Source organism: Scyliorhinus canicula, chromosome 2 (assembly GCF_902713615.1).
Source record: "Scyliorhinus canicula chromosome 2, sScyCan1.1, whole genome shotgun sequence".
Taxonomy (NCBI): domain Eukaryota; kingdom Metazoa; phylum Chordata; class Chondrichthyes; order Carcharhiniformes; family Scyliorhinidae; genus Scyliorhinus; species Scyliorhinus canicula.
Window position 1 is genome coordinate 197,213 of NC_052147.1, and position 22,752 is coordinate 219,964.

Sequence of the window (22,752 nt, forward strand, 5' to 3'; positions counted from 1 at the left end):
AATAGGGCAAACATAAAACACACAATGCAAATATGTTAAAACTTGAATAAAAATAATAAAAGAAAGAATTTGGAATGCACTGCCTGATGGGAAGCTTCATTTAGTCGCTTTCAAAAATGGAAATGAATAGTTGAAGGAAAAGTAATTGCAGAGATTTGGGGAAAGAATGGGGAAGTGGGACTAACTGGATTGCTCTTCGAAACAGCCAGCACAGACTTGATGGGCCTTGCGTCGCTTTCTGTGCTGTATTGTTCTGTGATTTTATTTGAATGATTTTACACATGTCCGCAGTCAGAAACCCCATTCACCACGACTGTCTGCCTCCTGTCTTTTAGCCAATCAGATACTCAAGTTATCACCAGCCCTTACATAAACTAAGCTCTATTTTCCAACAAGTCGCAGAAGCAGGGTGAATTGTAGCTTGAAAAATAAACTGAGTAATTGTCTGAAGAGAAATAATCTTGCAGGGCCTTGGAAAAAGGGTGGCTGAGCGAGATTGGCAGAGTAGCGCTAGCAAAGTGAGAAAATGGACATGACCAATCGAATAGCCTTTGTGACAGTAATTTTATGATTCTATGATTTAATTTCTAACTTACCAGACATTTACGCAATTCAGCTTCTGGCTCATTCTCATCTGAAGGCTGCACATCCAGGCTACGTAACCGGCGCTGTAAATCTGTAACTTCTCTCTCCAGCTGCTCAACCCTGGACTGCGATTCGAGTACAGAATGGAGCCCAATCTCCAGTGGCCTCTGATCCTGCTCACACCTCAGTCTTAGAGTATCCCAGTCTGCCCGCAAATCCTCCAGGTCTCTGGTGATGTGCTCAGCACCCTTGGGAGATGTGTTGTGTATTACAGCCTTCGCCTGAGCTTGCAGATTGTCCAGTTCTCCCTCCTTCTTGCTGAGTGCATCGCTCAGCTCCTGTAATGGAGGAATGAAGATTAGTCCAGGTTAATCAAAGCACCTGAAGGGTAAAGTCATAGAGTTTGGAGGCTGCAGCTCATAACTTCACTCCAGAGTAGGAACAGGAGGCAGCTAGTTAGCTCATTGAGCATATTCCACCATTCAACTAGATCACGGCTGGCTTGCTTCCGAACTCCACATACCTGCCTTTGACGCATACCTTTATCAATTCAGGGCATGCAGGCGTCACTGGATAGACCAGCATCTGTTGTTCTCGCGAAGGTGGTGGTGAGCTGCCTTTTTAAACTGCTGTAGTCCACATGGTGTAAGTACACCCACAGTGCTGGTTCGGGAAAGCGTTCCAAGATTTTCACTGGGTGACAGTGCAGGAATGTCGATATATTTCCAAGTGAGGATGGTGAGTGGCTTGGGAATGGAACTTCCAGGTGGTGGGGTTCCCATGTGTCTGCTGCTCTCGTCCTTCTAGATGATAACGGCCATGAATTGGAAGATGCTGTCTAAGGAGCTTTGATGATTTCCAACAGTGCATTTTGTAAATGGAACCATAAGAAATATGAAAAGGAGGTGCCATTCGGCCCCTCGAGCCTGCTCTGTGAATTCAATAGGATCATGGCTGATCCGGTATTCCTCAAGTCCATTTCCGACCCTTTCCCCGTAACCCTTGATTCCCTCACTGATCAAGAATCCATCTCAGCCTTAAATATATACAAGGACATTGCCTCCACATTTACATAATACTCTGCTCTTTTGTTCTCCCCTCCAAAGTGAACATCACATTTTCCCACTTACACTCCATTTGACAACTTTTTCCCCCACTTAGTGCTGTCTGCAAATTTGGCTTCAGTGCATTCTCTACCTTCCTCCAAGCCATTAATATATATTGTAAATAATTGCGATTCCAGCACTGATCCCTGTTGAACCCCACTGGTTTTATGTCGCCAACCTGAAAAAGACCCCCTTATCCTCACTCGCTGTTTACTGCCCATTCACCAATTCTCTATCCGTGCCAACATACTACCTTCAACACCATGGGCTTGTATCTTAGGACTTAACCTTTTGTGTGGTACCTTGTCGAATGCGTTCTGCTAGTCCAAATATAATACATCGACTGGTTCCCCTTTATCCACTCTAGTTGAGACTGCTTCAAAAAACTAATAAATTAGTCAGACACGATGTCCCTTTCATGAAGCCACGCTGACTCTGCTGGATTGGATTATGATTTTCCAAATGTGCTGCTATTACTTCCTGCATAATTGATTCCAACATTTTTCCAACAGTAGATGTTAGGCTTATCGGCCAATAGTTACTCGCTTTATGCCTCCCTCCCTTTTTGAGCAGGGGAGTCACATTGGCAGTTTTCCAATCCTCCGGTACTTCCCCAGAATCCAAGGATTTTTGGAAAATTACAATCAATGCATCCAATTATCTCTGCAGCTACATTTTTCAGGATCCAAGCTATCAGGGACAGGGGACTAATCTGCTTTTAGTCCCATTGGATTGTCTAATACGACTTCTCCAGTGATACTGATGTTATTTAATTGCTTCCCCCATTCTTTACCATTAATGGGATATTTGAAGTATCATCCATCGTAAAGACTGATTTAAAATATCTGTTTAACTCCTCTGCCATTTCCTTGTTCCCCATAAATCCCCAGATTCATTTTCTATAGAGGCTTTGGGGAGTCAAGATGATAAGTTACTCACCACAGGACTCCTAGCCTCTGACCTGCATCAATATTTTCTGAACCTATTCACAAGATTTTAATGATCCATACCCTTCCCCCGCCTCCGCCTCCCCCCCCCCCCCCCCCCCCCCATCCCTCAATCCCTTTAGCCCCAAGAGCTATATCGAATTCCTTCTTGAAATTACACAACGTTTTGGCCTCAACTACTTTCTGTGGTAGTGAATTCCACAGATTCACCACTCACTGGGTGAAGAAATTTCTCCTCACCTCAGTCCTAAAAGACTTACCCCTTATCCTCAAAATGTGACCCGTAGTTTTGGATTCCCCCACCATCGGGAACATTCTTTCTGAATCTACCCTGTCTAATCCTGGTTAGAATTTTGTAGGTTTCTATGAGATCCCCTCTCACTCTTCTAAACTCCAATCAATATAATCCTAACTGACAAGGGGAGGCAGTGGCGTAGTGCTATCGTCACTAGACTCAGTCTAAGAGACCCAGGGTAATGCTCTGGGAACCCGCGCTTCGAATTCCAGGGCAGATGGTGGAATTTGAACTGCATAAAATATCTGGAATTAAAAGTCTAATGCTGACCATAAAGCCATTGTTGATTGTTCTAAAAACCCATCTGGTTCACTATAATCCTAATGAACGAATAAAGAAACAAAAAAAGCTTGTCTCTCCTCATTTGACAAACCTGCCATCCCAGGAATCAGCCTGGTAAACCTTCCTTGCACTCCCTCCATCGCAAGAACATACTTCCTCAGATAAGGACACCAAAACTGCCCACAATGCTCCAGGTGTGGCCCCACTAATGTCCTATACAATTGCAGTAACCCATCCCTATTCCTATATTCAAACCCACTCGCTGTGAAGGCCAACATACCATTTGCCTTATTTCAGAAACTGATGCACGAAGATAGCAAGGTCTCGCTGAGTATCCACTTCTCTCATGTCTGACAAATCTGTTAGAATTCTTTGAGGAGGTAACAAGAAGTTAGACAAAGGAAAGCCAGTGGACGTGATCAATTTAAATTTCCAGAAGGCCTTTGACAAGGTGCCACATCGGAGGCTATGGTGTTACGGTTAAGATGCTGGCATGGATAGAGGATTGGCACACTGGCAGAAGGCAGAGAGTGGGGATAAAGGGGTCTTTTTCAGAATGGAAGCCAGTGACTAGTGGTGTGCCTCAGGGGTCGGTGCTGGGACCTCAACTTTTCACAATATCCATTAAAGATCTGGAAGAAGGAACTGAAGGCACTGTTACTAAGTTTGCAGATGATACAAAGATCTGTAGAGGGGCAGGTAGTACTGAGGAAGTGGGCAGGCTCCAGAAGGACTTGGACAGGCTAGGAGAGTGGGCAAAGAAGCGGCAGATGGTATACAATGTGGAAAAGTGTGAGGTTATGCACTTTGGAAGGAAGAATAGAGGTATAGACTATTTTCTAAATGGGGAAATGCTGAGGAAATCAGAGACACAAAGGAACTTGGGAGTCCTTGTTCACGATTCTCTTAAGGTTAATGTGCAGGTTCAGTCAGCAGTTAGGAAGACAAGAGCACGGATGTACTGTTGAGGCTGTATAAGGCTCTGGTCAGACCCCATTTGGAGTATTGTGAGCAGTTTTGGGCCCCATACCTAAGGAAGGATGTGCTGGCCTTGGAAAGGGTTCAGAGAAGATTCACAAGGCTGATCCCTGGAATGAAGAACTTGTCATATGAGGAACGGCTGAGGACTCTGGGAGTTTAGAAGGATGAGAGGGGATCTTATTGAAACTTACAGGATGCTGAGAGGCCTGGACAGAGTGGACATGGAGAGGATGTTTCTACTTGTCGGAAAAACTAGAACCAGAGAGCACACTGAAGGATTGATTCTTTAAAGTAGAGATGAGGAGGACATTCTTCAGCCAGAGGGTGGTGAATTTGTGGAACTCTTTGCCGCAGAAAGCTGTGGAGACCAAATCACAGTGCTTTTAAGACAGAGATAGATAGGTTCTTGATTAATAAGGGGATCAGGGATTATGGGAAGAAGGCAGGAGAATGGGGATGAGAAAAATATAAGCCATGATTAAATGCCGGACCAGACTCGATGGGCCGAGTGGCTTAATTCTGTTCCTATGTCTTATGGTCTTGATTTACACCCATTCAAATAATAATCTGCCTTCCTATTTTTGCTGCTGAAGCAGATAACTTCACATTATCCACATTATACTGCATCTGCCATGCATGTGCCCACTCACTCAGCCTGTCCAAATCCCACTGAAACATCTCTGCATCCTCCTCACAGCTCACCCTCCCACCCAACTTTGTATCATCTGCAAATTTGGAGATAATACATTTTGTTCCCTCATCCAAATCATGAATATATAATGTGAACAGTTGGGGTCCAAGCACAGATCTCTGTGGTATCCCACTAGTCCCTGCCTGCCAATGGGAAAAAGACCCATTTATTCCAACTCTTTGCTTCCTGCCTGCTAACCAGCTTTCTATCCATCTCAAGACACCTACCCGCAATCACAAGTTCTTTAACTTTACATAGTAACCTGCTCTGTGAGACCTTGTTGAAAGCCTTCAGAAAATCTAAATAAACCACATCCACCGGTTCTCCCTGATCAACTACGCTATTTACACCTTCAAAGAATTCCAATTGATTTTTCAAGCATGATTTCCCTTTTGTAAATCCATGCTGACTTTGTCTGATTACACCACTGCTTTCCAAATGCTGTGCTGTGAAATCCTTGATAATGGACTCCAGCAACTTCCCTACTACCAACGCCAGGCTCACTGGTCTATAGTTCCGTTTTCTCTCCACCTCTCTTTTTGAATAGTGGGGTTACATTTGCTAACCTCCAATCTGTAGGAACCATTCCAAAGTATTTTGTAAAATGAACACCAATGAAATGAAATGAATGAAAATCACTTATTGTCACAAGTAGGCTTCAAATGAAGTTACTGTGAAAAGCCCCTAGTGGCCACATTCCGGCGCCTGTTCGGGGAGGCTGGTACGGGAATTGAACTCGCACTGCTGGCCTGCCTTGGTCTGCTTTAAAAGCCAGCTATTTAGCCCTGCGTTAAACCAGCCCCTTTGGAGCTACTATTTCTCGGGCCACTTCCTTAATTACTCTGGGATGAAGATTCTTAGGCCCTGGAGATTTATCTGTCTTCAATCCCATTAATTTGCCTAAAACCATTTCTCTACTAATGAAGATACCGTATTGACAACCCAACTGCCCACCAAACCCCACCCCCCCACCTCACCCTATCACCTGGGGCCAGAATCTGCCTCCTGCCACCCCCTCTTGGTGCTGCCGTTTCCATGTAAAGTGGTGAAAGCTATTTTTCCTATTTGTGATGAAGTTGACTCTCGACAGTAACAGTTCCAGAGGAAGAAAATGCTTTAGATATTTCATCCAAGTACTCAATCTTCCAGGTGTGATGTATCAGCAGCATTTACAATCACAGGGTATGATCCTGTACTGACTAGTGAGGAAAATAAAGGTTGGGTTGGTAGCGTGACTCGATGCCCAGCAGTTTAAAAAAAAAAGGAAAACTGATTGGGCTGAACTTCAATCCAGGGTGTGTGGGAAGAAAAGTTGACTTTTGATGCTAATGTGTTTGGAAGATAGAAGGATCATTTACCCTCAGTTCTCTAAGCGATCCCTCTATGTGATCCTTGCTGGCTTTCCCTGCTTTGCAGTTGTTATATTTTTCCTTCATAGAGTGCAACCAGTTTTGGAATTTCTCCCGATTGTCTGCGTATTGCTGATGCACTTGGACCATTGCTTCCACATTCAGCACCTTTTTCTGAAACAGAAAAAAACAGATCTGAAATCGAGCAGCAATTCATTCACCATCAGTTCATTCCTTTTCCAGCTGTCTGCCTCTGGGGCCAAAGCCAGAGACTCTCCCAGGACCAGCGAATGCCCCCAACCCGACCATGCTGGCAAATGCCCTCTCAAACTCTCCCAGGAAATTCCCCTCCCACTCTGTAGGGAGTATACTCCCCTCACCCACAATTTCTCCGAGGGCAGCAAATGCCCACATCCCCCATCTCCCAAACTGACAAATACCCCTCCCATCGTCTGCCCACGTCACCCTCCAACCTCAACCCATCTCCTGGGACCAGCATCCACCTCCTGCCACCCCCTCTTGGAGCTGACCTTTTTGATATGCCTTCCTTTTTCTCAACCAATTATTATTTTCCCACCAACAGGGTATTTGACCGTGTCAGCTCTATTTCCTATATTTCTGCTGTCATCCTTTCCCTTCCCTCCCAGAATCACGGTGGGTCCTCACCTTCCACTCTATCAACCTGCTTATTCAACAGATCATTCTTCACCATTTCTACCACTTCCAGCATGATGCCAATAAAAACATCTTCTCTCTCCCTTCCCAGCAGTCCGAAGCGACAATTCCATCTGTAACACCATGGTCCACTCCTCTCTCTCAACCCCACCATCTCCTCCCGGCCCCATGGCACCTTCCCTTGCAAAGTCATGAGGTGAAACCTTTTGCCTCCTCCCTTCACACTGTCATCGGCCCCAAACATTTTATCCAGGTGAAACAGCGATTTACTATATTCATTGTTGCACATGGTGTGCCCGACATTAGAGTGAGCAACACCGACTAGGGCACTGCTTTGCAGAACACCATTTCAAACACTTGTCTTCTTAATTCTTCACCTAGTTTTCACGTTGACTTCTCTGTACTCTGCATCCTGCAGTGTTGCAAGAAAAATGGAAGGAAACAGCACCTCACCTTTTGATCAGCACTCTACAGCTTCCCAGACTCAACAAGGAGTTCAACAATTTCCAATTGTAACACCTCCCCCTTTTTATTTGGACAGCTGTTTTTAATGATATCTTCCTCACCACACCAGTTATGCTTTACTAGCCCCAGTACCATTCCCTTCGACAGCCTTCCTGAGCCAAACCCCGCCCAGTAACCTCACTCTAAGGAGCAATTTAGCATGTCCAATCCACCGAAACTGCACATTTTTGGACTGTGGGAGGAAACCGGAGGACCCGGAGGAAACCCACGCAGACACGGGGAGAATGTGCAGACACAGCACAGACAGTCACCCAAGGTAGGAATCGAACCTGGGACCCTGGCTTGAGGCAGTAATGTTAACCCGAGTCGCTATAACTGTGAGACAGCAGTGTTAACCCGGGTCCCTGGCACTGTGAAACAGCAGTGTTAACCCGGGTCCCTGGCACTGTGAGACAGCAGTGCTAACCCGGGTCCCTGGCGCTGTGAGACAGCAGTGTTAACCCGGGTCCCTGGCGCTGTGAGACAGCAGTGTTAACCAGAGTCTCTGGCACTGTGAGACAGCAGTGTTAACCCGGGTCCATGGCACTGTGAGACAGCAGTTTTAACCCGGGTCCCTGGCACTGTGAGACAGCAGTGTTAACCCGGGTCCATGGCACTGTGAGACAGCAGTTTTAACCCGGGTCCCTGGCACTGTGAGACAGCAGTGCTAACCCGGGACCCTGGCACTGTGAGGCAGCAGTGTTAACCCGGGTCCCTGGCACTGTGAGACAGCAGTGCTAACCCGGGTCCCTGGCACTGTGAGGCAGCAGTGTTAACCCGGGTCTCTGGCACTGTGAAACAGCAGTTTTAACCCGGGTCCCTGGCACTGTGAGACAGCAGTGCTAACCCGGGTCTCTGGCACTGTGAAACAGCAGTGTTACCCCGGGTCTCTGGCACTGTGAGGCAGCAGTACTAACCCGGGTCCCTGGCACTGAGAGACAGCAGTGTTAACCCGGGTCCCTGGCACTGTGAGCCAGCAGTGTTAACCCGGGTCCCTGGCACTGTGAGGCAGCAGTGTTAACCCGGGTCCCTGGCACTGTGATACAGCAGTGTTAACCCGGGTCCCTGGCACTGTGAGGCAGCAGTGTTAACCCGGGTCCCTGGCACTGTGATACAGCAGTGTTAACCCGGGTCCCTGGCACTGTGAGACAGCAGTGTTAACCCGGGTCCCTGGCGCTGTGAGACAGCAGTTCTACCCAGAGTCCCCGGCACTGAGACAGCAGTGTTAACCCGGGTCCCTGGCACTGTGAGACAGCAGTGGTAACCCGGGTCCCTGGCACTGTGAGACAGCAGTGTTAACCCGGGTCCCTGGCACTGTGAGACAGCAGTGTTAACCCGGGTCCCTGGCACTGTGAGACAGCAGTGTTAACCTGGGTCCCTGGCACTGAGAGGCAGCAGTGTTAACCCGGGTCCCTGGCGCTGTGAGACAGCAGTTCTACCCAGAGTCCCCGGCACTGAGACAGCAGTGTTAACCCGGGTCCCTGGCACTGTGAGACAGCAGTGTTAACCCGGGTCCCTGGCACTGTGAGACAACAGTGTTAACCCGAGTCCCTGGCACTGTGAGACAGCAGTGCTAACACGGGTCCCTGGCACTGTGACACAGCAGTGTTAACCCGAGTCCCTGGCACTGTGAGACAGCAGTGTTAACCCGGGTCCCTGGCACTGATGCAGCAGTGTTAACCCGGGTCCCTGGCACTGTGAGACAGCAGTGTTAACCCGGGACACTGGCACTGTGAGGCAGCAGTGTTAACCCGGGTCTCTGGCACTGTGAAACAGCAACGTTAACCCGGGTCCCTGGCACTGTGAGGCAGCAGTGTTAACCCGGGTCTCTGGCACTGTGAAACAGCAACGTTAACCCGGGTCCCTGACACTGTGAGACAGCAACGTTAACCCGGGTCCCTGGCTCTGTGAGACAACAATGTTAACCCGGGTCCCTGGCGCTGTGAGACAACAATGTTAACCCGGGTCCCTAGCGCTGTGAGATAGCAGTGTTAACCCATGTCCCTGGCACTGTGAGGCAGCAGTGTTAATCCGGGTCCCTGGCGCTGTGAGACAACAATGTTAACCCGAGTCCCTGGCACTGTGAGGCAGCAGTGTTAACCCGGGTCCCTGGCACTGTGAGGCAGCAGTGTTAATCCGGGTCCCTGGCGCTGTGAGACAGCAGTGTTACCCCTGGTCCCTGGCACTGTGAGACAGCAGTGCTACCCCGGGTCCCTGGCACTGTGAGATAGCAGTGTTAAGCCAGGTGCCTGGCACTGTGAGACAGCACAGCTAACCATGATACCACCGTGCTGCCCCTTTTATAATTTAATCACTCCTGTCCCTTCACTTTTGTTGTTTTCTACCCACTCCCTTGCCTTAGTTCAATTTAAGAACTGTTACATTTCTAAATACTTCCAGTTCTGATGGAAAGGTCATCAACTTGTAATCTTAACCGTTTCTCTCTCCACAGATGCTGCCTGATCTTGGTATTATCCTGTTTTATACAAAGAATATACACAGCTGTCTCCAAGACCTTGACATCCTTCCTAATGTATGGAGTCCAGATCAGAACACAATATTCTAACCAAAAAGGGGGAGGGACAGAGCTGGAGGGGCTCCCGTTAAAAACGGCCCAGAACAGATTCCACTCCCTGGGGATCCAAATAGCCAGAGACTGGAGACAGATCCACAAGTGGAACCTGACCAGTCTGGTGGAGGAAATAAGAAAAGACCTTCAATGGTGGGGCTCACTCCCACTCTTCATCCCCAAGGCCTTTTTCCAAAACATAGACAGGCTAATCATGGTGTTTTTGTGTGTGTGTCTGTGTGTGTCTGTGTGTGTCTGTGTGTGTCTGTGTGTGTCTGTGTGTGTCTGTGTGTGTCTGTCTGTGTCTGTGTGTGTGGGGGGGGGGCAAAAACCCGAGAATTCCCAAACCGACATTGCCACGAAGAAAATCAGAGGGGGCCAAGCTCTACCGAACCTACAATACTACCACTGGGCAGCAACAGCAGAAATTGTGAGGGGATGGGTACAAGAACCCAACACAGATTAGGTACAAATGGAGGAGGCATCCTGTAAAGGAACAACCCTCCGGGCTCTGGCCATAGCAGCACTCCCATCCTCCTCAACAAGGTACACCATGACCATGCTAAATTGCCCCTTAATTGGAAAGCATTAATTGGGTGCTCTAAATTTTAAAACAAAACAAGGTACACAACGAGCCCAGTGGTAGCGGCCTTGCTGAGAACGTGGACCCAATTCAGACAGCACTTCGGGATAACCAAAATGTCCCTTATGGCCCCCATCTGCGGCAATCACAGATTCCCCCCAGCCATGCTAGATACCACCTTCAAAAGATGGAGGCGGGACGGGGCCATACTGACGGTCTGGGACTTATACGTAGGGCGCAGACTGGCGACACTGGACGAACTGACTAGGAAGTGGAAACCAGCAAGAGGACAGGAATTGAGACACCTCCAAATAAAGCACTTCCTCCGCAAAGAGACAGTAGGGTACCCCGGGGCCCCAGAAAGCACACTCCTAGAGGACCTGATAGGCACCAGCAACGAGAAGGGGGGCTATGTGGGAAAATATACGGACAGCTACTGGACAGAGCCCAAACACCACTGGACAGGATCAGTCAAAAATGGGAGAACGAACTGGGGACAGAGATAAGATGGGGACGAAGCACTGAGCAGGGTGAGCTCCACCTCCTCCTGTGCAAGGCTAAGCCTAATGCAGCTCAAAGTGGTGCACAGAGCGCACCTGACCAGAACCCGAATGAACAGGTTCTTCCCGGAGGTGGAGGACAAATGTGAACGGTGCCAGAGGGGCCCGGCCAACCATGTCCACATGTTTTGGGCTTGCTCCAAGCTTGCTGGGTTCTGGACAGCCTTCTCCGAGACAATGTCCAAGGTTGTGGGGGTGAGGATGAAGCCATGCCCAATAGTGGCAATCTTCGGGGTATCGGAGCAGCCAGAGTTACACATGGGAAAGGAGGCCAACGCCCTTGCTTTCGCTTCCCTAATCGCATGCCGGAGAATCCTGCTCGGCTGGTGATCAGCAGCACCACCCAAAGCTGCAGACTGGCTCGCTGACCTCTCGGAATTTCTCCACCTGGAGAAGATTAAGTGCGCCAGCCGAGGGTCAGAGGAAGGCGTCCTGGATACTTGGGGGCAGTTCGTCGGACTGTTCCAAAACCTGTTTGAGGCCAGCAACGAGGAGTAAGCCAGGGAAAAAAAAAGATGAGGAACCAAAGCTTCCTATGCTGATTTTCCAAATGTACAAAGAATTAAACAGAAATTTACAGCACGCAACAGGCTATTCGGCCAAATACAGCTGAGAGGCCCACAGAAAACTTTCAATTACAGAGAAGAGAGGAGCATGTTCAACCTTTGCTAGCATTTCAAGTTCTTCATGATCAGCTATTAGTTTCTGCTGTACGGCCTCATTGAAGCTCTCATCTTCAGTCTTTGCGAATAAGGACCCGGATTCCTGGATGAGTCGCTCCAGAAGGGCTGCCTGGTTCAAGATGTTACTGAGCAGGATTGTGTGATGGCTTAACTGCAACTTCTTCTCCTTTAGGTCCAGCTGGGATTCAAGATCAGACCCCAACTTCTGCTTCATATTCATCAGCCAAAAAAAATAGTCTTCCCTCGCTTTCAAATACTCAGACCAATGCAGCAAAATCCATTCAATCCGACTGAAAAGATCAATAAAATCAGGATTAATTCAAATCAGGCACATTCTTTCCATTCATGCAAATGATATCTCATATTATGAATAGTTAGCATGTATTATATATTAATTATTTGTACAAGGGAACGAAATGTATTATCTCCAAATTTTCAGATGATACAAAGTTGGATGGGAGGGTGAGCTGTGAGGACGATGCAGAAATGCTTCAGTGGGATTTGGACAGGCTGAGTGAGTGGGCACATGCATGGCAGATGCAGTATTAGAATTAGAATTAGAACAGTACAGCACAGAACAGGCCCTTCGGCCCTCGATGTTGTGCCGAGCAATGATCACCCTACTCAAACTCACATATCCACCCTATACCCGTAACCCAACAACTCCCCCTTAACTTTACTTTTTTAGGACACTATGGGCAATTTAGCATGGCCAATCCACCTATCCTGCACATCTTTGGACTGTGGGAGGAAACCGGAGCACCCGGAGGAAACCCACGCACACACGGGGAGGATGTGTAGACTCCACACAGACAGTGACCCAGCCGGGAACCGAACCTGGGACCCTGGAGCTGTGAAGCATTGATGCTAACCGCTAACCAGTATGATGTGGATAAATGTGAGGTTATCCACTTCGGTAGCAAAAATAGGAAAGCAGATTATTATTTGAATGGGTGAAAATTAGAGAGGTAGATACTCAGCGAGACCTTGGTGTCCTTGTGCATCAGTCACTGAAAGTAAGCGCGCAGGTACATCAGGCAGTAAAGAAGGCAAATGGTATGTTGGCCTTCATAGCGAGATGGTGAGTATAGGAATATATAGGAATAGTTTTGCTGTAATTGTATAGGGCATTGGTGAGACAACACCTAGAGTATTGTGAGCAGTCTTGGTCTCCTTATCTGAGGAAGGATGTTCGTGCTCTCGAGGGAGTGCAGCGAAGGTTTGCCAGTCTGATTCCAGGGATGAAGTGAAATGAAATGAAATGAAAATCGCTTATTGTCACAAGTAGGCTTCAAATGAAGTTACTGTGAAAAGTCCCTAGTCGCCACATTTCGGCGCCTGTTCAAGGAGGCTGGTACGGGAATTGAACCGTGCTGCTGGCCTGCCTTTGTCTGCTTTAAAAGCCAGCGATTTAGCCCTGTGCTAAATCAGCCCCTGGCGGGATTGTCATTCAAAGGATATCGGTGAGGATTACATTCATTAGGCTGGTACGGTGGCGCAGTGGTTAGCATTGCCACTTCATGGCACTGAGGATCCGGGTTTGATCCCGGTCCTAGGTCACTGTGTGTGGAGTTTGCACATTCTCCCGTGTGGGTTTGACCCCCACAATCTAAAGATGTGCAGGGTAGGGGGATTGACTATGCTAAATTTCCCCTGAATTGGAAAAAAAATAATTGGGTACTCTAAATTTATTTGAAAAAAGGATTATATTGATTGGAGTTTAAAAGAGTGAGAGGGGATCTCACAGAAACCTACAAAATTCTAACAGGATTAGACAGGATTCAGAAAGAATGTTCCCAATGGTGGGGGAGTCCAGAACTAGGGGTCATAGTTTGAGGATAAGGGGTAAGTCTTTTAGGACTGAGGTGAGGAGAAATTTCTTCACCCAGTGAGTGGTGAATCTGTGGAATTCGCTACCACAGAAAGTAGTTGAGGCCAAAACGTTGTGTAATTTCAAGAAGGAATTAGATCATTTTTGTCATATTGACTGGAAATTCCTTAGGGCTAGGGGTCTGGATGGTGAGGAATTTGTTAAGTGTGTCCAGGAAGGTTTTTGGAACGATATGTGGATAGTCTGACTAGAGAGGGGGCTAAAATTGGACCTAGTACGCGGGAACGAGCCCATCAAAGTTACAGTGGGGAAACGTGGCGAACAGTGACCACAATTCCGTAAGCTTTCGAATACTCACGGAAAAGACCGAGTCTTGCCCAAGAGTTAAGGTGCTAAATTGAGGGAAGGCTAACTACAACGAGGTTAGACAGGATTTGGAGGCTGGTGTTTGGGAAAGGCTATTTGAGGGTAAATCCACATTTGGCATGTGGGAGTCTTTTAAGGAGCAGTTGATGGGAGTGCAGGACAGGGATGTGCCAATGAAAAGGAAAGGCAGGATTCAGGAACCGTGGAAATTGTAAGTCTAGTTAAAAAGAAAAAGATGCATACGTGAGGACTAGGCAACTAAAAACAGATGAAGCACGTGAAGAATGAGGGAAGTATAAAAGAGCACAAGCAGGGAGTTAAGAGGGCAAAAAAAGGGGTCACGAAATGTCCTTGGCAAACGGGATTAAGGAGAATCCCAAGGCATTTTGTACGTATATTAGGAACCAGAGGATAGCTAGAGGAAGAGTTGGTCCACTGAAGGACAAAGGAGGGAAATTATGTATAGAACCAGAGGAAGTAGGCAAGGTCCTTAATGAGTATTTTGCATCGGTAGTCACAAAGGAAAGGGACACGTTGATTGGTGGTGTCTCAGAGGGATGTGTAAATACTTTAGAACAGTGCGTTATTACAAGGGAGGAAATGTTAGGTGTGTTAAAAAGCATTAAGGTAGACAAATCCCCAAGGTAGATGGCATCTATCCTAGATTTCTGAGGGAGACAAGAGATGAAATTGCTGGGCCTCTAACAGAAATCTTTGTTTCCTCGTTGGCCACAGGTGAGATTGCAGAGGATTGGAGGATAGCCAATGTTGTACCGTTATTTAAGAAGGGTTGCAAGGATAATCCGGGTAATTATAGGCCAGTGAGCTTTTCGTAGATGATCGTGAAATTGTGAGAAAAGATTCTCAGGGATAGGATCTATGCACATTTGGAAGTGAATGGTCTTATTAGCGACAGACAGCATGGTTTTGTACGAGGGAGGTCATGTCTCACTAATTTAATTGAGTTTTTTGAAGAGGTGACAAAAATGGTTGACGAGGGAAGGGCTGTGGATGTTGTCTACATGGACTTTAGTAAAGCATTTGACAAGGTCCCTCATGGCAGGCTGGTGCAAAAGATTAAATCTCACAGAGTCAGGGGTGAACTAGCTAGGCGGATTGAGAACTGGCTTGGCCATAGAAGACAGAGGGTAGCAGTGGAAGGGTGTTTTTGCAAATGGAGGTCTGTAGCTAGTGGTGTTCCAAAGGGATCAGAACTGGGACTTCTGCTGTTTGTAATATATATATATAAATGACTTGGAAGAAAACGTAGCTGATTAACAAGTTTGTGGATGATACTAAGATTGAAGGAGCTGCGGATAGTGATGAAGATTGTCAGAGAATACAGCAGGATATAGATAGGCTCCCGTACCAGCCTCCCCGGACAGGCGCCGGAATGTGGCGACTAGGGGCTTTTCACAGTAACTTCATTGAAGCCTACTCGTGACAATAAGCGATTTTCATTTTTCATTTTCATTTTCAGGCTGCAAAAGTGGGCAGAGAAATGGCAGATGGAATTTAATCAGGAAAAATGTGAGGTGATGCATTTTGGTCGATCCAATTCAGGTGGGAGCTGTAAAATTAAAAGCAGGACCATCAGGTGCAGAGAGGCACAGAGAGATCTGGATGTGCAGGTCCTTAAAAGATCCTTAAAAGTGGCAGCATAGGTGGAAATGGTGGGAAAGAAAACATATGGCATGCTTGCCTTCATAGGATGGGGTATCGAGTATAAAAGCTCGCAAATTATGTTTGTTATATAGAACTTTGGCTAGGCCGCATTTGGAATACTGCTCCAATTCTGGTCACACACTACCAGAAGGACGTGGAGGCTTTGGAGAGAGTACAGAAAAGGTTTACCAGGATGATGCCTGGTTATGGAGGGTGTTAGCTATAGAACATAGAACGATACAGCGCAGTACAGGCGCTGTATGAGGAGAGATTGAATAAACTAGGATTATTCCCCATAGAGAGACAAACGCTGAGGGACGACCTGATAGAAGTTTATAAAATTATCAGGGTATAGAACAATTGGAGACTTTTTCTAAGGGCGGAAATGACAATTAAAGGGGGCACAGGTTCAAGGTGGGGGGGGGGGGGTGGGGGGTTCAGTGGACATGTGCGGTGAAAGTTTTTTTACACAGAGGGTGGTGGTGGCCTGGAATGCACTGCCAAATGAGATGGTTGAGGCAGATACGTTGGCGACCTTTAAGACTTATCTGGACAGGCACATGAACAGACGGGGTATAGAAGGATATAGGCGGTTGGTCTAGATAGGAAACATGATAGGAAACATGATTGGCACAGGCCTGGAGGGCAGAAGGGTCTGTTCCTGTGCTGTATTGTTCTTTGGGCTAAAGGGATTTGGGGGGTAGGCAGGATCATATTGAACTTGATGATCAGCCATGATCAGAATGAATGGCGGAGCAGGCTCGAAGGGCCGAATGGCCTCCTCCTGCTTTCATTTTCTATGTTTCCATGTTAGGTGGAGGGTGACCTTGCGAACAAACTCAGGATTCTGACCCTGACCAACAGGCAGTGATAATATTCCCTTAATCTGAAACGGTGCTACCTGTGACAATGGACCATGTTGATCTGCGTATCCTCCCACATGGTTTTGATCCGTTTCAATGATTTCAGAATTTCATGCTTCTCATCATCACTGCTGTCCTGCAAAAGAATTTCTGCCTTCACCAGCACCTTGTCCAGCTGGAGTTTTCCTTCAGGCTCCTCGGTCAAGATAATCTGTTCACCGAGAAAATCCACATGGACAGTGCTCAATGCATTTAACATTACCAATCTATGATAATCAATGGTCACTGAAGACAAACAAATTAATAGATCAACAATGAAAATCACCAACAATATAGTTAGTCTCAGGTATGGACGAACATAGGATTTCCCGTAACAGCCTTCCCGAACAGTCGCCGGAATGTGGCGACTAGGGGCTTTTCACAGTAACTTCATTTGAAGCCAACTCGTGACAATAAGCGATTTTCATTTTTCATTCATTTCATTTACAACCTGCAATCTCAAATGCTACAAATGAACAGAGGCGCTGCACACTGCACACTGGCCCCTGCCCGGGCACACACTGCACACTGGCCCCTGCCCGGGCACACACTGCACACTGGCCCCTGCCCGGGCACACACTGCACACTAACCCCTGCCCGGGCACATACTGCACACTGGCCCCAGCCCGGGCACACACTGTACACTGGCCCCTGCCCGGGCACACACTGCAACACTGACCCCTGCCCGGGCACACACTGCACACTGGCCCCTGCCCGGGCACACACTGCACACTGGCCCCTGCCCGGGCACACACTGCACACTGGCCCCAGCCCGGGCACACACTGCACACTGGCCCCTGCCCGGGCACACACTGCACACTAACCCCTGCCCGGGCACACACTGCACACTGGCCCCTGCCCGGGCACATACTGCACACTGGCCCCAGCCCGGGCACACACTGCACACTGGCCCCTGCCCGGGCACACACAGCACACTGGCCCCTGCCCGGGCACACACAGCACACCGACCCCTGCCCGGGCACACGCTGCTCACCGGCCCCTGCCCGGGCACACAGCAACACCGGCCCCTGCCCGGGCACACACTGCTCACCGGCCCCTGCCCGGGCACACAGCAACACCGGCCCGTGCCCGGGCACACACTGCACACTGGCCCCTGCCCGGGCACACACTGCACACCGACCCCTGCACGGGCACACACTGCACACTGGCCCCTGCCCGGGCACACACTGCACACAGCAACACCGGCCCCTGCCCGGGCACACACTGCACACTGACCCCTGCCCGGGCACACACTGCACACTGACCCCTGCCCGGGCACACACTGCACACTGACCCCTGCCCGGGCACACACTGCACACTGACCCCTGCCCGGGCACACACTACATTATGGCCCATGCCCGGGCACACACTGCACACTGACCCCTGCCTGGGCACACACTGCACACTGGCCCCTGCCCGGGCACACACAGCACACTGGCCCCTGCCCGGGCACACACAGCACACCGACCCCTGCCCGGGCACACACTGCTCACCGGCCCCTGCCCGGGCACACACAGCACACTGGCCCCTGCCCGGGCACACACAGCACACCAACCCCTGCCCGGGCACACGCTGCTCACCGGCCCCTGCCCGGGCACACAGCAACACCGGCCCGTGCCCGGGCACACACGGCACACTGGCCCCTGCCCGGGATCACACTGCACACTGACCCCTGCCCGGGCACACAGCAACACCGGCTGAGCAACTACCCTAAGAAGGGTAGCAAGGATAATCCAGGGAATTATAGACCTGTGAGCTTGACGTCAGTGATAGGCAAACTGTTGGAGAAGATACTGAGGGATAGGATCTATTCACATTTGGAAGAAAATAGACTTATCAGTGATAGGCAACATGGTTTTGTGCAGGGAAGGTCATGCCTTACCAACTTAATAGAATTCTTTGAGGAAGTGACAAAGTTGATTGATGAGGGAAGGACTGTAGTTGTCATATACATGGACTTCAGTAAGGCATTTGATAAGGTTCCCCATGGTAGGCTGCTGGAGAAAATGAAGTCGTATGGGGTCCAGGGTGTACTAGCTCGATGGATAATGAACTGGCTGGGCAACAGGAGACAGAGAGTAGTAGTGGAAGGGAGTTACTCAAAATGGAGAACTGTGACCAGTGGTGTTCCACAGGGATCCGTGCTGGGACCACAGTTGTTTGTGATATACATAAATGATCTGGAGGAAGGTATAGGTGGTCTGATTTGCAAGTTTGCAGATGACATTAAGATAGGTGGAGTAGCAGATAGTGAAGGGGACTGTCAGAGAATACAGCAAAATATAGATAGATTGGAGAGTTGGGCGGAGAAATGGCAGATGGAGTTCAATCTGGGCAAATGCGAGGTGATGCATTTTGGAAGATCCAATTCAAGAGCGAACTATACGGTAAATGGAAAAGCCCTGGGGAAAATTGATGTACAGAGAGATCTGGATGTTCAGGTCCATTGTACCCTGAAGGTGGCTGCGCAGGTCGATAGTGGTCAAGAAGGCATACGGCATGCTTTCCTTCATCGGAAGGTGTATTGAGTACAAGAGTTGGCAGGTCATGTTACAGTTGTATAAGACTTTGGTTCGGCCACATTTGGAATACTGCATACAGTTCCGGCCGCCACATTACCAAAAAGATATGGATGCTTTGGAGAAGGTGCAGAAGAGGTTCACCAGGATGTTGCCTGGTATGGAGGGCGCTAGCTATGAAGAGAGGTTGAGTAGATTAGGATTATTTTCATTAGAAAGACGGAGGTTGAAGGGGGACCTCATTGAGGTCTACAAAATCATGAGAGGTATAAACAGGGTGGATAGGAAGAAGCTTTTTCCCAGAGTGGGGGACTCAATTACTAGGGGTCACAAGTTCAAGGTGAGAGGGGGAAAGTTTAAGGGAGATATGCATGGAATGTTCTTTACGCAGAGGGTGGTGGGTGCCTGAAACGCATTGCCGTCGGAGGTGGTAGAGGCGGGCACAATAGCGTAATTTAAGATGTATCTAGACAGATACATGAATGGGCAGGGAGCAGAGGGATACAGATCCTTAGAAAATAGGCGGCAGTTTTAGATAGAGGGCCGAAGGGCCTGTTCCTGTGCTGTAATTTTTCTTTGTTCTCCACACGGTAACATTGATCCCACAGCAACACCCATCCTCCCCACCTGTTTCAAATGCATATTCTACAAACCAACACTGATTCCAGTCTGATACGTCAAGGCAATGATTGTAGAAGGGCCGGTGTTCCTTTCTCCAGTTCTCTCCTCACCTCTGTCTCCTTCAGCCTGTCTTCCAAGGCTGATTTTGGTCCTTGTACATTGTCACTCGCTTGTAAGCGTTCCTGGATCATTCGCATCCAGCCCTCCGCATTTGCTAAGCAACTTCTAAAATCCTCCTCTGGACTCATCTTTCGCAACTGGAGCTGCAGAGATAGAACATTTCAGGACCCAGACACTAAGACTGTTGGTGGTTTCAAAATCACTAGTTTTAATGTGCCTATCACTTTATAGTTTGAATTAATATGTTCTTAAGCATTTTCTACTAAAATTAATGCAAGTCATTTTAATGAAAGCTAAACCAGTATTATTGGAAACCAGACAGATTAATTAAGTAGACAGCCTCCATCATGAGACAATTAAATAATAAGTAATTCATTAATAGATATGTTAGAAAGGCTGGAAATGTAATTTGGAACAGAAAGGTTTATAATTATAAAAGTTAACACTTAATTATTAAATCGACTCTAAAATGCAGTGGGAATAAGGATTCTGTGTACGTCTCAGATCACATAGTAGGAGATAATATGAATGGTTAACGTTGACTATTAACCTCGGAGGATGGAACAGGCCCTTGTTTAACAGGCATCAACTCTGAATGACAGACAACTGTGTTAACCAATGATCGGTGACACTCAGCCAATCTCAAGATAAGAGAGAAAGGTCGGAATTCTCAGGCTCTTAGGATTATCCTTTCTCACCGGCAGTGCACCTCTGCCCACCGGTTTCCCAGCAGAGTGGCTTGATTTTTATTAAAAATAAATTTAGAGTACCCAATTTTTTTTTTCCAATTAAGGAGCAATTAGAGCGTGGCCAATCCATATAACCTGCACATCTTTTTGTGTTGTGGGGGTGAGACTCACGCAGACACAGAGAGAACGTGCAAACGCCACAGAGACAGTAACCCGGGGCTGGATCAAACTGGGTCCTCACCACCATGAGGCCGCAGTGCTAACCACTGCGCCACTGTGTCACCCAGGTTTTCGGCACCGTGAAGCAGTAGTGCTAACCACTGCGCCACTGTTCCGACCCAGAAATCCCATCGATAAGCAGCGGGAAGAGAGAATCCTGCCTGCCACAAAGCGAATGGCACGCTGCCAAGAAACTGTGGCAAGGGACCAGAGAATTTCCCCATGGTTTGAGAAGAAGCATTGCCTTAAATCTGAGGCAATATGCGTAATAAGCTAAAAAATCAATGGGCTAATTCTTATTTATTACTAACATGTTATAGACCAATTAGCTCTGTTTCCAATAATTTGCTACGGTGGGCTTTCAACATTTAAAAGTATAAGTAAGGGGTCTCAGAAAGCCATTCTGCGGGACAGAGGAAGAGAAGTGGGGTGGGAGAGAGATGTTTACAGAGAAGTGCTTTTGGTGGTTTTCAGATTCATCACTTCATGACTTGGTCTGAGAGGGGTGGTGAGAAATCTGTTCAATTGTTATTGCTTTGAATTGCTTTCTCCTCTGACTGTTAATCACTGTTAATTGACGCTGTTTTTCATTTTTCTGACTTGTTACCGTTTTAATGGTTAATAAACTTTCTAAATTCATCATTTAAAAAGTGTTCTTTCTTTCCACATGGTTAAATCTCTAGGACTTGATGTGATTTGCAATTGGGATGTTGCTGCAACAAGTGAACCCATGAAGCTTAGTTCAGATAAATCAAAAAAATCTTATGAGCCAGATTCTATACATGAGCAGGCACACACCCAGCCCTGACAGGCCAATGTTCAAAAGCTCCAGGCCTAATTTGTTGGCAGAGCCATAGATCCCTGGCAGGCCATGCCCCAGGTTCGAAGCCCCGCCCAGGCCCCAGGTTCGAAGCCCCGCCCAGTCCCCAGGTTCGAAGCCCCGCCCAGGCCCCAGGTTCGAAGCCCCGCCCAGGCCCCAGGTTCGAAGCCCCGCCCAGGCCCCAGGTTCGAAGCCCCGCCCAGGCCCCAGGTTCGAAGCCCCGCCCAGGCCCCAGGTTCGAACCCCGCCCAGGCCCCAGGTTCGAAGCCCCGCCCAGGCCCCAGGTTCGAAGCCCCGCCCAGGCCCCAGGTTCGAAGCCCCGCCCAGACGCCAGGTTCGAAGCCCCGCCCAGGCCCCAGGTTCGAAGCCCCGCCCAGGCCCCAGGTTCGAAGCCCCGCCCTGGCCCCAGGTTCGAAGCCCCGCCCAGTCCCCAGGTTCGAAGCCCCGCCCAGTCCCCAGGTTCGAAGCCCCGCCCAGGCCCCAGGTTCGAAGCCCCGCCCAGGCCCCAGGTTCGAAGCCCCGCCCAGGCCCCAGGTTCGAAGCCCCGCCCAGGCCCCAGGTTCGAAGCCCCGCCCAGGCGCCAGGTTCGAAGCCCCGCCCTGGCCCCAGGTTCGAAGCCCCGCCCAGTCCCCAGGTTCGAAGCCCCGCCCAGTCCCCAGGTTCGAAGCCCCGCCCAGTCCCCAGGTTCAAAGCCCCGCCCAGGCCCCAGGTTCAAAGCCCCGCCCAGGCCCCAGGTTCAAAGCCCCGCCCAGGCCCCAGGTTCAAAGCCCCGCCCAGGCCCCAGGTTCAAAGCCCCGCCCAGGCCCCAGGGTCAAAGCCCCGCCCAGGCCCCAGGGTCAAAGCCCCGCCCAGGCCCCAGGGTCAAAGCCCCGCCCAGGCCCCAGGGTCAAAGCCCCGCCCAGGCCCCAGGGTCAAAGCCCCGCCCAGGCCCCAGGGTCAAAGCCCCGCCCAGGCCCCAGGGTCAAAGCCCCGCCCAGGCCCCAGGGTCAAAGCCCCGCCCAGGCCCCAGGGTCAAAGCCCCGCCCAGGCCCCAGGTTCAAAGCCCCGCCCAGGCCCCAGGTTCAAAGCCCCGCCCAGGCCCCAGGGTCGAATCCCCGCCCAGGCCCCAGGGTCGAAGCCCCGCCCAGGCCCCAGGTTCGAACCCCCGCCCAAGCCCCAGGTTCGAAGCCCCGCCCAGGCGCCAGGTTCGA

General features: G+C 49.2%; 1 protein-coding gene across 4 annotated transcripts in view; it reads right to left on the reverse strand.

Moving 5' to 3' along the window:
- The window catches only part of syne3 (spectrin repeat containing, nuclear envelope family member 3), a 130,773-nt gene that overhangs the window by 105,664 nt on the left and 2,357 nt on the right, over positions 1 to 22,752 (reverse strand). For 2 of the 4 annotated variants that reach the window (XM_038821528.1, XM_038821536.1), the window contains exons 2-6: positions 19,825 to 19,977; positions 16,574 to 16,746; positions 11,791 to 12,100; positions 6,246 to 6,410; positions 597 to 923 (exon numbers count right to left, since the gene is read on the reverse strand). In XM_038821528.1, coding sequence (XP_038677456.1) covers positions 597 to 923; positions 6,246 to 6,410; positions 11,791 to 12,100; positions 16,574 to 16,746; positions 19,825 to 19,962 — 1,113 coding nt within the window. In that variant the 5' untranslated portion in view covers positions 19,963 to 19,977. The remainder of the gene's footprint in view (positions 1 to 596; positions 924 to 6,245; positions 6,411 to 11,790; positions 12,101 to 16,573; positions 16,747 to 19,824; positions 19,978 to 22,752) is intronic. The other 2 variants (XM_038821545.1, XM_038821554.1) reach the window with 2 other exon arrangements.